At 37.8% G+C, this 16,790-nt stretch overlaps 1 protein-coding gene across 1 annotated transcript in view; it reads left to right on the forward strand.

Moving 5' to 3' along the window:
- Window positions 1–2,212: 2,212 nt before the first annotated feature.
- LOC306910494 (adhesion G protein-coupled receptor B2-like) overlaps window positions 2,213–16,790 on the forward strand; it is a gene marked incomplete at its 5' end in the record, with an annotated part of 104,953 nt that continues 90,375 nt past the window's right edge. Inside the window, 7 exons of the mRNA XM_079485071.1 lie at window positions 2,213–2,273; window positions 7,804–7,968; window positions 8,522–8,686; window positions 10,113–10,214; window positions 11,956–12,062; window positions 13,655–13,849; window positions 14,324–14,392. Coding sequence (XP_079341197.1) covers window positions 2,213–2,273; window positions 7,804–7,968; window positions 8,522–8,686; window positions 10,113–10,214; window positions 11,956–12,062; window positions 13,655–13,849; window positions 14,324–14,392 — 864 coding nt within the window. The remainder of the gene's footprint in view (window positions 2,274–7,803; window positions 7,969–8,521; window positions 8,687–10,112; window positions 10,215–11,955; window positions 12,063–13,654; window positions 13,850–14,323; window positions 14,393–16,790) is intronic.

Raw genomic sequence — 16,790 nt, forward strand, 5'->3', positions numbered from 1 at the left:
TGTATATCTGTTCCTCTATCTCACACCCTCTCTCTCTCATTCTTTCTTCATGTGAGCTTTTTTATTCTCTGTGCTCCGTGCAGTTGAGCCATGGCTCATTTGAGCTTTGCACTACAGAGCACTATTAATTATTTATCAGCATGCATAATTCACAGTACACCCCTGCTCGACACTGATGGGGCCATACAATCTCTCCCTTTTAAAAACCTCTCCAAATCTCCTTTTCTGTCTCTTTTACTTATTCCTTCTCTCGGCTCTTACATCAAATCTTGGCCAATTCACTCAACTTCCATCCACTGTCAGCATGTTTTTCTTTCTGTCTTCACCAAGATCACCTCTTTCAAGCTCTCTCGCCCTTCTGTCCCTTTTCTCTTGATCATTCCGCCTGTATCTTGCCTTGTAATGTATTCACATCAGCCCTGAATCTATGAACCCTCTTTCCTGTTCCTTTCTTTGGCTACACAGAGTCTGGTGATTTTGTGAATATTTTTTCCTGTTTTTCTAACGATTTAGAAAAAAAAGTGAAACTGTATACTACCTATAACATATAAAACCTATAAAATATACAAAATAACAATATTAAATATACAGTATTTTAAGTATTTAATGCTTCATTGGAATAAAGGTTGCTCTTGAGCTCTTTGGTGGGTTGCGTTTCTATGGTTACAGTTACTTTTTATATTGGTTAATTCTCTCTTCATGATTATAGTTACTGTTATTAAGGAATTCTGCCATTTTTTTCTATTTTCAAAGATTTGTAAATGATGCTTAACAATCGGTTTATTGGTAAGAAAAAAAAAAATATATATATATATTAATGTTGGTATCCAAACAAAGTCAGATGCAGCCGCAGTCTTGGTCTTCAATTTTGGAGATCTCTATTTGAAATCAACAGCATGATAAATATTTATCATATTCTAAAGCCTCACAAACTCAATAAACTAGAGAAATACGTCCCGTCTGTCTGCGCGTTCATGAGAGCATTAGATCATCATCGCTCACAAAATCAGCAGCCAATGAGGGGGAAGATTCCTGCATATGGTGGTTGCCAAGAGATGGCAGCTGCATCCGAAACCCAACAAACACAGCTGAAGTAGTAAATATTTTATATATATATATATATATATATATATATATATATACTACTTTACCCCAACTTTTGCATTTTGTTGGCACAGTTTAAGCTCACCTGCAGGCATAGTAAGATAGTAAGATGATTTGTGGCTGGTCTAGCTGTTTTGTCATTGGTAAAACTGTTGATACTCTTAGGGATAGTTCACCCAAAAATGTTAATCCTGTCATTATTCACACACCCCTTTGTCATTTCAAACATCTGTAGCTTTCTTTCTTCTGCAGAACACAAAATAAAATACTTTGAAGAATGTTGGTTATCGAACCAAAGTGGTACCCAATGACTTGCATTGGTTTTGTGTCCATACAGTAGATGTGAAGGGGTACCGCGGTTGTTTGGTCACCAATATTCTTCAAAATGTCTTTTAATGTTCTGCGGAAGAAAGAAATTTACAGAGATTTGAAATGGCAAGAAATTACAGCGTTTTCATTTTTGGTAAACTATCCCTTTAAATGGTCATTCTCATCCAAGCCCATCTCATCAAACCCACAGTCGAACTCTGAACAGCCTTGATAGTCAAATCTGAAATCCCTATAGGACAACTATTGAAAAGAGTTTAAGAATATATCTTGAGAATACTTATTTCTATTTCATATTTTCTAAGGCACTCTTCATCAAAAGCAATGTAATGCTTTAACATAGCGTCTTTATTGATAGTCAAAGATTCCTTCAGGGTCACAAACTCATTGAAACTCTCTCCACAGAAGCACGATCAATTGGGCGTGTTTCATGATCAAACGGTGCATTTCATCTACTCTTGCACTACTCGTGCCTTGATCTTTTGGACTTTGGTGCTCCTTGCTACAGGATAAGTGACGGCTCATTCATGTTGCACATGCAATCTCATTTTCATTTCCTTTTCTGCCCTCAACCCTGGATCTGAAGGTTTCACAATAAAATGAATTGGCTTCTCAAAAGCTGTTCTCTTGGTCGATCCATTCCCAGTTTTGCCTTTGGGGGCAGGGTTTTGTCTCGCCAGTGGGTTGTTCTCAAGGATCCTCAGCCCGCCTTCCCTCATCTTCCCTCATCCCCGCTGGTGGTTTTGTTTACAGTGCATGGGCTGTGGGAGGAGTGGTCTTCATGGAGCCTGTGCTCAGTCACGTGTGGCCGTGGCTCTCGGACCCGGAGCAGGATCTGTATGGTACCCCAGCATGGAAGCAAGGGCTGTGGAGGGCCTGGGGTGCAAAGCAAACTCTGCAATATAGCTGTATGCCCTGGTTAGTACTTATACTTCATTTTCACATCTGTCAATATACTCTCACTCTTCTGCACCTCAATGCTTCTCTCGCACTGGGTCTTTTTCAAAAATACCTCACTAAACACTTTAGTTTGTACATAAAATCTGGATCTTTCCAAATGATCCAGAAATTAGCAAAAACCATCTATCATCTTCAGTTCATCACTTTCGGTTATTATACAGAATTGTAAAATACAATAAACGTTAATATTGTTATATGCAGGACCCATCCCAGATCCAGTTACAGAACACAACTCGTTTTTGTTATATATCAGACTGTTTTATCCACAGTGATTCACAAATAAAGAACCATTAGACAGTTTGTCTTTGGAAACAACAATAAGCAAAATGCTCAAAGCCAGGTTTACATAAATAAATAGAGTACTAGTCACTTAAGTTTGATGACTTCTTTAGTAAAAAGAAAAAATATTAAAATAACATTGTGTTCTGTCTTCTGCATGATTTTACTATTTTTATCCTTTGTCCACGTTTCCTGTCTTCTCCCTCTATTCACGTGTCCTCTCGTCTCTGACCTTTCCCAATGCTGTCTCTGAGCCGTCTTTATTGCCTCCAGCTTTACCCCAGTCTGCCTCTGAGTCACGTCAGTTCTCACCCCCTTACTTCTGTCTGAAAGCACTTGAACTCTGTGCTGTCTACATTCACTTTCTGCAGCCATGCATTGTGAATTGTTAGCTAAAGTAGTACTCAGATCTGGCGTGCTGCCTTGGCAAAAGATGTTTGAAGGAATGTTGTTTGAATAAAATGAAGAGATCATTCCAAAACTATTTTTCTGAAGTAACTATTTACAGGTATGTGTGTAAGAAAAATTATCATCTTTGTTTAATTCTGTGAACTGGAGACAACATTTCCCGCAAATTCCACATGAAATATATTTTTTATTTACATTATTTACATAAATGGTCGTTTTGGATAAGTTGGAGTGTCTTCCAGGCAAGCAAAAAGAGTAAACGATAAGAAAAAAGTTTATTTTGACTCGTACTTTATTCAGGCTGTTATAAAATAAAACTATTTTTGTTATGGTCCATTCACTTTCATTATATGAAAAAGTTACACAAAAAAATGGACGGTAAAAAACGAAATGTAAATAAAGTGTCAGCACCTGCTGGCTGTTTGTTGTTTATCCGCAGCGGCGCTCTGGTCTCAGCGAGCAGGACCTATCTCCCAGATTAGTTATTACCTCACTGTGATGAGCAATAAATCATTTGTCCGTAACGTTTCAATTCGGTTTCAGTCTGAACAGTTGTTGCAGCCTTGAGTTGAAAACCTCCATTAGTTTGACAGTTGAAGGGTTAAGGGTGACAGCCAATCACAGTGATTGTGTTTTATTTGAGGGGGCACAAATGAACAGCTGGGCCAGTCCGGCCGACCGGATTTTGACGGACAGTGATTACAGCCTGTCAGAGAGAGATCTTCCACCTGTCCTCACCTACCGAGAGTCACCCACGTGTGAAACCATCTTATCCTCTTCATATTCAAATCGCTTCCATGGATGTACATTGACATACAATCTGCTCATATCATTTAACCCGGATTTTATGAGCCAACCGAATATATCCTCTCTCGGTGTACAGTAAAGGCTGGTGGGGATCTAAACAGATGTCTTGTACACATCTCCGTGTTTACCACAAAATTACTTCTGGTCTTTTTAAGTGTATGATTACAGCGATGGTTTGCATCTCTGTTATCAAAGTGTAAGCGAATCCTTGTTTCAATTTCACTCCAAGTGTAGTCAAGAGAGCATTATGGTAAGTTACTTCTATCCATTAATGCTTGCTTATGTGGTTAAAGACGGTGCATGACTTTGAAAAGGGATAGTAGTTTTATTTTACTGTAGCATATGCCAAGTGCCCTCATTAAAATTTTGTTTCATTTAAGATTTGTGTTTTTTAATCTTTTTCTTGCAGGATGCTTTGCCGTCACGTCTCAGATGTTTTTAAGATGGCACTCTATTGGGTTGTCGAAGAAATGAATTTAGACTAATTTTTGTGACGGCTTGTTCACAAAGATAAGAGAAATAGAGTTTTTAAAAGACAGATTAAGTTAGGAGGGTAAGAATATAATAGTAAGAGAGATAGAGGCCTAATGTTTCAAGAGTAAAGAGCTGCTATTTATTGAAAAGAAGAGTGATTAAAAACAGCAGGCTTTGAAAAATAGATGATTTACCCAGGGTTAATAATGCCCCTGGGTGTGAAAGCCCGCATTTATTTAATTTGATTTCCTAAAATCTCTAAAAGCCTTTAACCCTTAACGGGTGGATGAACCGCCCCTTTAAGTGCATGAAGTGCTTGAATTTAAATATTCGTTTGCATTGTTTTCCTAATAAAACCACATTCTGTTTCTGGTGATTTTGTTTTGAAGTTTAAGCAAAGCTCATATGCCAACACTCGGTTCGTCTCTTTTTTATTATATATGTCCATTTGCTTTGCTTTTGCAGATGTCAGCATTATTACCTTTATTATGAAGTTGCATTTATGCATCCCATTTTCCTGTTTTACTTTTTTATGAGTTCACAGCGAGATCACATAAACATTCAGCTGTGTTTGTTGGGTTTCGGATGCAGCTGCCATCTCTTGGCAACCACCATATGCAGGAATCTTCCCCCTCATTGGCTGCTGATTTTGTGAGCGATGATGTATCTAATGCTCTCATGAACGCGCAGACAGACGGGACGTATCTCTCTAGTTTGAGTTTGTGAGGCTTTAGAATATGATAAATATTTATCATGCTGTTGATTTCAAATAGAGACCTCCAAAATTGAAGTCCGAGACTGCGGCTGCATCTGACTTTGTTTGGATACCAACATTAAGACCAACAGACCCTCCTGTGTTGTTTGAAGTCAGCATGTTACAGTTACTTTTGCCACAAAATACAATTATAAATATGTAATGCTTTTTTTATTTTCTGCATTGCATGTCACAATCAACTCTGTACAAATCCAAGATTTATTTGCACGAAATATATTCAGAGTATATTCTGAAGTTATACACTAGCCGTGTGTGAGGAACAGACTACAATCCTTTCTCAAGTAAATTTATAGACTTTTACCGCTTAAAGGATTATTCCTTCATATAAACTTTTAGGGACATTTTCCTCCTGAAAAATGTCTACTTTGCCTAACAAAGGTGACACAGGCGTTATATTTTATCATGTGTTCCGTCTTCCCTAGAATCCATTAGATTGAGAGATAATTTGATCTCAGTTCAAACCATCAATCATATCGAGATATGTTTGAATAAAATATGCATTGATAGCCTCCTCGCCCATTTAAATAAGAGAAGTGTCAAAGAGGTTAATTCGCACAGTTCCTGAGATTGCCACAAAAAGCCAAAAGAAGAAACATCTCCCCTACTGTGAAATAGATGCGTTCTAGAACGCATTCATTATATAAACATGGAGCCATAAGATTCATGACATCATTTGATGGATGATGTTTAAGCATTATTCCAACTGTAGAACACACTGAATATGTGCCCACTGAGGCATGGATGTCATCTAATGTTTCACAAAGGATCATGGAATATTTAAAGACTCATGTACACTTCAGAAACTCTGTTTTAGTGATAATTCATAAATAAATTCATGAGTGATGGACTTTGTAAAGGTGACATGTGCTTTTGATGGGATTTGTAAGTGGCATGCTGTATGTGTTATTTATTCACAAAGAACTTGAAAACAAGAATCGATGGTCGCTGACTATTGATCCCTGGTTTCAAATACAGGTCATTCATTATGTAAAGGATCTCAGATTTGTTTTTATTTATGTTGTCGTTGACTGTCGGAAAACATCAGAAAGGTTGCAGCTCATTTAACTAATTTCTACAAAAAATAAAACAAAAAACAATAAACATCTAACTATGATAATTGTTATCAAAGTCAAATTCCTCACAAATGAAACTAATGCTATCAAGCCTTTTTGTAACATATGGAGTAGTTTAGTCTAGTCTAGTCTAGTCAGCACTCTTAAAAAACAGAATGTTTTACCAAGGTGCTGTACTAAACACTACACAATAAAATTTGAGAGAAATCCACACAACATAAAAAATATCACATTAAAATAAAAAGACACACAATCTCAACCCTCTACATTCACAGAGGGTGTACAGAGTAGATACATCTTCAGACAACTCTTAAAGGATGTTTGGGTAGGAACATGTGTTGTATGGCGTGGTAGGCTATTCCATTTCTTGGGCACTGCCACTGCAAAGGCCTGATCCCTCTTCACTTGTATTTAGTCTTTGGAATGCATAGTATTCCTAAATCTGAGGACCTTCGAGACCTCGGTGGCTTGTATACCCGGAGGAGCTCAGCTAAATAGGAAGGGGCAAGTCCGTTTAATCCTTTGTACTGCAGTACTGCATCTCTCTTTAATTAAAATCTTTTTATTTAACTAGTCTTATTTGAAACTTATTATACTGCACAGTATTGATGGAATTATAAAGCCCACATTTATTGTGGAGGTCAAATTTCAGCAGGCATTGTAATTTATTGAACGTGCATTGAAGCATGCGATCTTTAAAACCATTTTCAACATTTGCAGTATATCCGTACATGCAAACACTCTAAAAATAATTGAAGGTTATTTTCAATTGATGATTGAGTCACAAAGAAACTGTTAGGATATAAATTTACCCATGCGGTTTAATTACCCTTTGTTGGGTTACATATTGCCAACTGTTGAGTTTGTTTATGACCCAACCATGGGTTGAAAGTAACCACACAATATTTGGAATGCATGTTTTTTTCATCAGACCAAAAAATAAAAAAATAGTTGCTGTCTTTCTGAAACCTCCTATGTCCAAATTTGCTGTTTTTTGGAAACAAAATAACACTGTTTTTAAATGATTAAATACTGTACTGTCAAAGTTGACAAACACTTTTAGAACTTTTTACTGGTTAGTTATTTGCAAAATCCAGTGACAAACATAAAGGGTGACTTATAATAATGATTTATGACTAAACAGAACTAAAAATGTGGAGATACTAGGTTTCGAAAATGACAGCAATGATACGTTTTGTCGCCTGAAGTTTATTCAATGCTTAAGCTAAAAAAAACTTTCACTGATGCACACGAGAACGTTCCTAAATCATGCAGGGATAACATGGACCGTGACGTTTTGCACAAAATTCACAAAAATGAATGCTGTCATTAAAGCGAACGTCTGAACTTCCAAATAATGACACATTATTCACATTCAATTTTCAGCTTTGTTACCCATATAGTATTGTGTTTAACAATATAACTGTTAAAATATACCTCTATACACCTTTCTCTGTGTAATGTAGATACGTTTCTACCTTGAACTATTGTTTCCTGTTTCACTTCCTCTTTTCCCTCCAACCTTCTCCACCGTACTCTTTTTTTTTTTCTCACCTAAACAAGTATATTTTCTTCTCTCTGTGGGTGTGTTTACAGTAGAGGGGCAGTGGTTGGACTGGGCGGCCTGGTCTCTGTGCTCTGCTACCTGTGGTTCCGCAACTCAACAGAGACAGCGGCGATGCAGTGTGTCGGTACACGGCTGGGCAGAGTGCAAAGGACCGCATGCGGAAACCCGTGAGTGCACCAACCCATCTTGTGGAGGTAAGACACGCGCATACGGTGCTGGGCTCACAATGTTAAACTGACAGATAATGTACTCAGCAGCAATTTGTTTCCTGTCATGGTGTAATTAATAGCCGTTAATGTTCTAAATTGTCTACGGTACAAAACCACGGAGGGTTTGAGCTGCCCCGCTTAACTTGATTCACTGATATAATGCTGTGTTAGCATATGCCAGTTAGGACCCCTGATAATAATTAATAAGAGCATATTAGCTTCAAGCAGGTGCATTATGGTACCGCAACTTAAAGGGAGAGTTCACCTAAAAAAATATTTTTTACTCTTGTCATTTCAAACCTGTATGACTTTGTTTCTTCTGCAGAGCACAACAGAATATTTCAAAAGAATGCTGGTAACCAGACAACGGTGATACCTATTGACTTGCATTGGGTTTGTGTCCATACAATAGAAGTGAATGGGTACCGCCGTACTAGCCTAAAATGGTTTACTGGTCTTAGCTGGTTCAAAATGTTCTACCAGGGTGGTTTAGATTAAACGTGACACCTCTAGTTCTTTTATTCCTCTCTTCACTCAGGTGGAGGTAACTGGGGAACTTGGAATCACTGGAGTCTTTGCTCCAAAACCTGCGATTCGGGTTTGCAGCGGCGGTTCAGGATGTGCGAGGGCACAGGAATCCAAGGATACCCTTGCGATGGCTCCGGAGAAGAAGTGCGTGCCTGCAATGACAAGAAGTGCCCAGGTGCGTCTCCGTGCTTGTCTTTGATGCTAAAATAACCAGCCATTTATATGACGTTTTATGTTAAAGTTCTCGTCTAAAACTGGTTCTAACTGGTCTCCTCTAAGTGTTGCTAGTTTTTACTTTTGGCCAAACGGCTAAGCTAGCTTCGATTTTATTAGTAGGGATTCAATCTTTAATAAATAGATGATAGACAGCTGTCTCTTTCAGCCCATTTTAACAACACATCCCTTACTTCTTTGTAACATTCACAGGTTTTCCTCAGACTCCCTCATCTCCCCAATAATTCAGCCGTCTTGTAGTGATTCTCTCTTTCACACTCGCTCTCCAGTTTGTCTTACCCTTTCTTTCCTTATTTAACACTCTTTGCTCCGTTGCATTCATTTTTCCTTTTTCTCTTTCTCAACCGGTCACTCTTGACTGAAGGGAATTGTTCAAAGTGCTGCTGTGTGTGATTTGTCAGCACGTCAGGCAGAGCAGCAAACAGCAGATTTTAATAAGCACACCGTTGACTGCAGCTTTGGGAGTTGTAGATTAAATAAATGTCAGACGTTGCCGTAAAGCTTGTATCGGGCTTAGGTCTTTGATGGCGCCAGTAACTCGAAGACAAAAACGGTCCGATTGCTTTTTTGTCCGGGTGTATCGTGTTTTGATGAAAAGGGAAAGGTTCTCTTTCTGTCTTGTTCTCAACTTTTTGCCCAGAAGGGATTCTGTTTTTAACCGCTGGGTTGTTCTCTGTTCTGTAAGGAGTTTTGGAAAGACACTTCACAGAGTTTGCTTTTGGTGACTTTAAACGTTTTTGCATCCTAATTTTAAAGAGCCCACAAAACCGCCTCATGAATAAATGCAGTTTTCTTTTCTGCGATGTTGATTTTGAAAGTATGAAAGTAGAGAGTAGGACATTTTAATGGACTCATACATGTTTTTTAGCTAGCCAACAGGTTTTTAGTTAGTTTAGTTTCGTCAAGCAAGCCTTTACTTGGACAAAACCTGTGTTGGGCAAGATGACGAAACAAAAAGGACTGTTAGGTTATTTTAATAAGGTTAATTGTATCAGCTTTAGGAGTACACTAACATACTCCATATTGTCAGGGGTTCTCAAACTGGGGTCCGGGGACCCCCAGGGGGCCCTAAATTAGATTTTAAAGATCAAGACAACAAACGTTGTCAAATTCTACTGAGGATTATTACAGTTCCATTTCTACAAACAACATGTTGTCTTTATATCACACTTACTGTACTATTTGCCTAACAGTTTAAATGCTTCTTTATACAAAGGGGATATGTATTTTAGAAAAGGGGTCCATCGCAAAAGGTCTATCATATTTTTGTGTCCTTGGCATGAAAATGTTTGAAAACCTCTCCTGTAGATGCCTCGAAAACTAACAGACTTGTATTAATGACCACAAACATTACATTTTGTGTGCAGCGCCTCATGAAATCTGTAAAGATGAGTACCTAGAATCCACAACATGGAAGAGAGCCTCAGCTGGAGAGACAATATATAACAAATGTCCTTCAAATGCCACTGGTGAGTTAATCTTTTATACCCGTGTATTGCTTGCGATGCGGTGTCAATTACATATATTCAGAATAGCAGTCTGTGCACAATTGATCCCTCTCAAAACATTTCTTTTTTTTAAACTGAGATGCAAGTACATTTCGTAATTGTTAGATGCTAGCACTAGAACATGTAAGCAAACAATGTTAAAACGACACAGTGAGATGTTTGTAAAGCTGCCTTCATTATTTTTATTATTTGGTGGCGCTAGTGACACATGTCTAACATGCATAACTAAACAAAGCCAAAATATTTCTACTAATAATAAAAATATAGGGTGGCATAGTGGTTACTGGTCTGGGTTGATAACCAAATTTGCAGGTTCAGTAAACTGTGATCCACTCTTTCACCATTGCATAAAGTAGGCCTAAAGCACAAATAATTCCAGGCGGGCCATCCCTTAAAAAGATTCTTTATGTTGCTTTGGATAAAATCTTCATCTAAATTACAAATTAGTAGTAAATTAATAGCGCTCAGGAGAAGTTAATGATCTTAGCTTGATTAGCTTCAGAGTTACAGCTTTGCCTACATCCCATAAAAGCAAAACGTAATATTGTTTAGACTACAGCCAAACATTACCATATATAATACAATCTAATCCATTTGTTTTGTGCTCTCACTGTGACAACAACTTTATTAGCAGATTTTATGATCGGTTAAACCACATTATAAAACTCCATCAGAGACGGCATCACTCATTCTCCAAAACCAACATCACACAACAGGCCCACGATCTCACTCAAAATAAGTTGGTTTACACACAATTAAACAGCATTCGGTTTTTAAACCCATCGGGATGAATTAGTGGTGTATGAGAGGAAACTTAATGAGGATGTTTACGGCCCGATATGTGCCTCTGCTGAGAGTTAATATAAGAGTGCGATGATATCAAAAGAACTAATCAAGATGCCGTTTTTGTTGAAGCCAAATATGAAATGTCACACGTTGCTACTGAGTATACATTATATTGGCCGAAACGCTCCTCATTCTTCGGACATTAAATGTCATATTGTCAAAACCCTCCATTTACATCCCACTTTTGATGTCACACACAAAGCACTGCACTGGAATTTCTACATTTTCCTGCCCAATATGAGAGCATTCGGGTGATATTTATGTCCTCGGAGTGCACTGTGCAATAATTCTCAGCAACTAGTGAAGAAAGACACCCAAGGCGCTGTGTGATTTTTACCTAATAAAAACAGAAAGACTTAATAAATGATGTCTTTGAAGTGGGAGTGCAGAGCAGTGTTGAATGAGGTCAACGCCGAGCTTTAATCTATTTCAACTCCATGTTCCCGCCCAGGCGCTCGCAAACAAACTAACCCCCAAACATAAACGAATTTCTTCAGAGTCTCTACGGTTTCAGCTTCATTTCTGTGTCTGCCTGCATTCTCCACAAGCGTTTTCGGGGATGATGTTATCCCAGCATGAATGCAGGGGTAAAGCCACGGTCAACTCTTAACGTCTATGACCTAATGATGCAAGTGACAGTAACTGTAAGCAAAATTGAGAGTGTATAGTGGTGTAAAATTGCATACTCAAAACAGACATTATCCACAGACGCATCATCATCATGCCCCATCCCGCTGAAGTCTTTTATAAAAGCGTCTGAGCATCAGCGAGTCGATGTCTGTCAAACCTTGAGGTGATGTTATTGCCTGTGCGCAACGTTGATAATGATCTCTTTTCTTCTGCTCTCTCTCTGAAGGATCTGCTAGTCGTCGATGTTTGCTGGACGTTAATGGAGTTGCTTACTGGGGTCCTCCGAGCTTCGCCCGATGTGTCTCACTTGAATATAGATATTTACATTTATCTGTAAGTGACTTCCTATTCGTGCTCCAAATGTACTCTATCACAAACCTGCCAGACGGTGTGATGCTTTCTGAAAGGGACAGTTTACCCCCCCCAAAAAAAAAATCTGTCAGCATTTATTCACCCTCATGTCGTTTGAAACATGTGAAACACAGAGGAAGATATTTCGAAAAATGTCTCAGTGGTTTTGTGTCCATGCAATGGAAGTCAATGGGGTCCAGTGTTGTCTGGTTAACAACATTCTTTCAAATATCTTCTTTTGTGTTCTGCAGAAGAAAGTAAGTTTTACAGGTATCTAATGACATGAGGGTGGGAAAAGTAAAGTAAATGATGAAAAGTAAACTTTTCCCTTTACACGTTAATGCACATGGTAAAATATGGGGTTACTGCACATTTTAATTGAATTGAAAGAAAATGTACTTTCAATAATAACCCAATGAAAGATATGATGCTTGATTGTTTTGTATTGTTTTGCATCACATTTGTTCTCAATATCAAGAAATGATTTCTCGCGCTGCTGCACTGTATATAGACCACTTCTCAATATGTAAATACTGGTCCACAAATACATCCTGTTTGAGATTTTATTTATTTTATTACTATTTGAATCACACATATGTAATTATATCTTGAATATATTTGTCTAGCATTCCATTATACATTTTCTGTTGGTTTTTTGTTCAAATGTTTGTGTAGTGTTAAAAACTAAATCAGGGAATACTTCTGGATCAGCGTTGGACCAGTGTTGTTTACATAATCCGAAGTGGTTTATAGTAGCAGTGTAAAAAAACAGAGTATTTACAGTATTTATCAACATCTTTCGGCTGAAACCAAGAGTACTATTTGCTAAAACATATAATTCCGTAGTAAAAAGTGGAACATATTTCTGAGTAAGTTCGATAATGACTAATGAATGTCCTTTCACTGTTTTAGCTGTCTGCATGTGAACTTTCTAATTGCTCAGCCGTCATCTTTGACCTTGAGTTTATCATTCCGAGCGGGTTTTACCTCTGCGAGTTGACTGAGGCGTTTTGTGACGGGGTTGATTGTGCTGTTAACCTGTCCACTAACCGCTCATTATAATCAGACAATGCTTAATTAGCTTTGATTGCCATTGTCTGCTACATCCCGCATCTGATGTAGACGTCTGTTGACGTTTAACCCTAAACAAGGACTTTATTCACTAAGAGAGAAGTTGCTTCAACTTTATTATGATCACAGTTTGGTAAACTGTAGATGGAGAGTAGATTAAGGCGGCTGTCGATATTTTCAAACTGCTTTCACTTTGCTTCAGACTCGGATCAATGTTGTTTCAGCTTCAAAGCATGTTGTGTATTTGTCTTCTAAGTTTTTTCGGCCAACCTTTAAAATTGTGTCTACGTTCGAGCGTGTTTATATATTCTCTTTTCAAGTTTGTTTTTTCTGACTTTGTTGTGTTACACCCCGAGTTACCCTTCTGTTTTAATGAGTTATATGGAGTTTATCTGCCTGTGTTTATTTAACACACGCAGGATTTATCTGTGTGCTTATGTGCTTATTTTAATCAGGGTTTATGTTTGTCAGTGTATATAACCGGGGTCTCTGTTGCCTTGTAGTTGCGAGAACATCTTGCGAAGGGTCAGAGGACCCTGGCAGGGGAGGGCATGTCTCAGATCGTGAGGAGTCTCCTGGAGTTAATGTCCCGTAAGAATTATTATAGCGGTGACCTCTTATTCTCCGTGGAGATTCTCCGAAATGTGACGGACACCTTCAAGCGAGCAACCTACATCCCAGCTCCTGACGACGTGCAGGTGTGTATCTATGTAATAGAGCTAATGGCTGTAATATGTTCCATTGGGTTATTTTTTATAATGTTTTGCTTGTTTTACAGCTTTTTCTATATCTTAAATGCAGAATTCAAAAGGTCATACATAACTGCATATCACCGCTCTCCCTCTGAAACCTTATGTGTCCGTATTTCGTATTTTTGGACAGAAATCATTATCATTAATAACTCTTTATGTTTGTCAATGGGTTTTTCAAATATCCTAAGTAGTTATCAATTTTGACAACATATTATTTAATCATTTAAAAAGTGCAATGTTTTCCATTTCCTGAAAACAGCTATATTGGACATCTAAGGTTTCGAAATCTTTGTTTTATTTATTTAGAAGAATAGCATGTCACACTGGTTACAATGTTTTTATTTGACGAAATGTTGCTATTTACGACAGAATAACAGAAAACATAAGTGATAGGGATTATAATAAGTGTCTTTTTTTCAGAAATTCTTCCAGATTGTCAGCTTAATGTTGGACATTGAAAACCTCGAGAAGTGGGAAGACGCTCACCAGGTAACACGCCCCAAAACCCCGAAAATCTGCATACCCAGCAAACAAATACAACTTTGATTATTTTTGTTTGGTTGAGTGTTGATTTCCCCTTAGACAGCGCTGAGTCATCAAAGCCTGGTCTGATCTCGCACATTAACAAGAGATGTGATCAGACTGGCTTTGGGTGTAATGGAAGAGGACTGTGAAGTGTGTTGGTACAGGGATGTGTTATTAAAGCTGCCTCTTTGCATTAGACTGCTCCGTCAGAGCATGTTTGACTTTAGATAGTGTGGAGGTCCATCCACTGTACCTTCAGTGTCAACCCAGGACACTTTTGCACGTTAATAAACTTTCTTCAACTCAACCATCCTTGAAGCTTTAATTTTCAGTTGAAGACCAGCTCATGCCCTTAGGGCCGAACAAACTGGAGGGGGTTTAATTCGGAGTCGCTCAAGATCACATACCTTTTTTCGGAATAACTGGCAAATTAAAAGATGCTGACAGAGATCGGAAATTGGAGTCTTAAATTAAACATCATACATTATATCTAGCATTTAAATAAATAAATGCATACAGATTTGGAACAGCTCGAGAGTAAGTAAATGATGACAAAATTTGGTCTAGCGCCTTTTGTTTTTATATATTCTTTGTATAGAAATAGAGATATGCATATAGACTTTTTGAGTGAACCGTTCCTTTAATGGAACTACCCGGAACAATCACAACATACCGTGGCATTCTAAAATAAAATTATATAATACAATATAAAAAATAAAAAAGCTTTGCTCCCTTCTGATCCCATAAAGCACCAAGTAGCCATCCCAACACACACGTTATAGAAGTCACACATTTAGTGTAAACATATTATGGTTTATACGTATTAAATTACCTGTTAAATAAAGTTACCTGTCTAAAAAAATTTTTGACAGGATATGCTTGTAGTAATAATGGTCACTAATGGACACCTAGTGTGCGCAGTATGTGAGCCACATGCTCATAACTCCAGTGATTGTTTTTGGATGTACGGTATGCAGGTGCCAGGTGCCTAGCTCAGCATGACTGAGACAGATTATCGGTGCAAAAACACAGTCGAACAGGCAAATCTTTGACACGCCTTCTGCTCTCCTTACCTTGTAAATAATCATCTCCCACGAGTCTGCCGAATGGTGGCCCATGTTTCCTCAAACCGTAACATGTCTGCTAATATCTTGAAGGTGAAGTGTGCAATATTAATGATCTTAAAGGGCTCAAATCTGGTAGAACTGAGTTTTAACTTATTGTAAAATATATTTTGCACTTTGTGTTCTATTGAATATCTGTTTGGTTTTTATTGGGATTATGAATTTGTCTCGGCAAAAAGGATATGAATCCAACACTATCAGATTTATACTCTGTATTGTATGGATATGTAAGTAAACATTACAGTAAGATTACAGTGGTGAGTCTGTATGATAAATAGCCATCTCATACCTCGTGGTTGTAGTGTGATATTTTAGTTTCTCAGTTTGGGTTTACAGTGTGCAGCGTGTTATTTTGAGTATATAACAGCACCATCATTACAGGAACAGAACACCTGTTCAGTCGCACATCACAGCCTCTGACTGCGTTTGTGTCTTAGTAAGAATGAAGGTGTTCCTGTGTGCCCATTGTTTGTGTCTACAATCGTTTCAGCTTTGTTGCCCTTCCATTTGAGACCATCTGGAGGCTTGCTAGGTGAACCGACAACAAGACCTGTTGATAGCAGAAAACATATTCAAGCATAAATTCATGGGCTGGAAAATGTGTACATAAATGTGAATTAACACCTTCAGTCGTTTCGCATGAATTAATAAATTGACACCCTGCTTTAAGAAATCATACATTATCATAGTACTGTATGATTGAAGACTATATTTGGACCACCGTAGCAGATAAAATCGTGATACGTTTTGAGTATCGTTTCAGATACCATTGATGATGAATTTGGTCATTAGTACTATAGTATATGTACATTTAGATTTACATTTACATTTAGTCATTTGGCAGACGGTTTTATCCAAAGCGACTTACAAAGAATTCAGGGAGCAATAAGCGATATGTCATACAGGAGCAATAGTACGATAGGTTTTAATACAAAGTTACTAGTTTCCACAAAAAATGTACATTATTCAATGAATGTGACATCTGATATATGCACAATGGTTTGTATACATGTGGCATAATACATGTGTCTCCTGGTAATAATACCATGGTATTTTCTTAATGTAATTTATGACAGTAACTAGAGATGCACCCATATATCGGTCAATAATCGGTATTGGAAAATGCAATGAATTTGGCTCTGTAAATAGGAAATGTAAATAAACGTAACCGGTTTTTATGTTCAGTATTAATAGTCATAATATGAATTAATTGCATTCAGAAAGTTAAGAAATATTAA

The sequence above is a fragment of the Barbatula barbatula genome (assembly GCF_947034865.1).
Source record: "Barbatula barbatula genome assembly, chromosome: 21".
Lineage (NCBI taxonomy): Eukaryota > Metazoa > Chordata > Actinopteri > Cypriniformes > Nemacheilidae > Barbatula > Barbatula barbatula.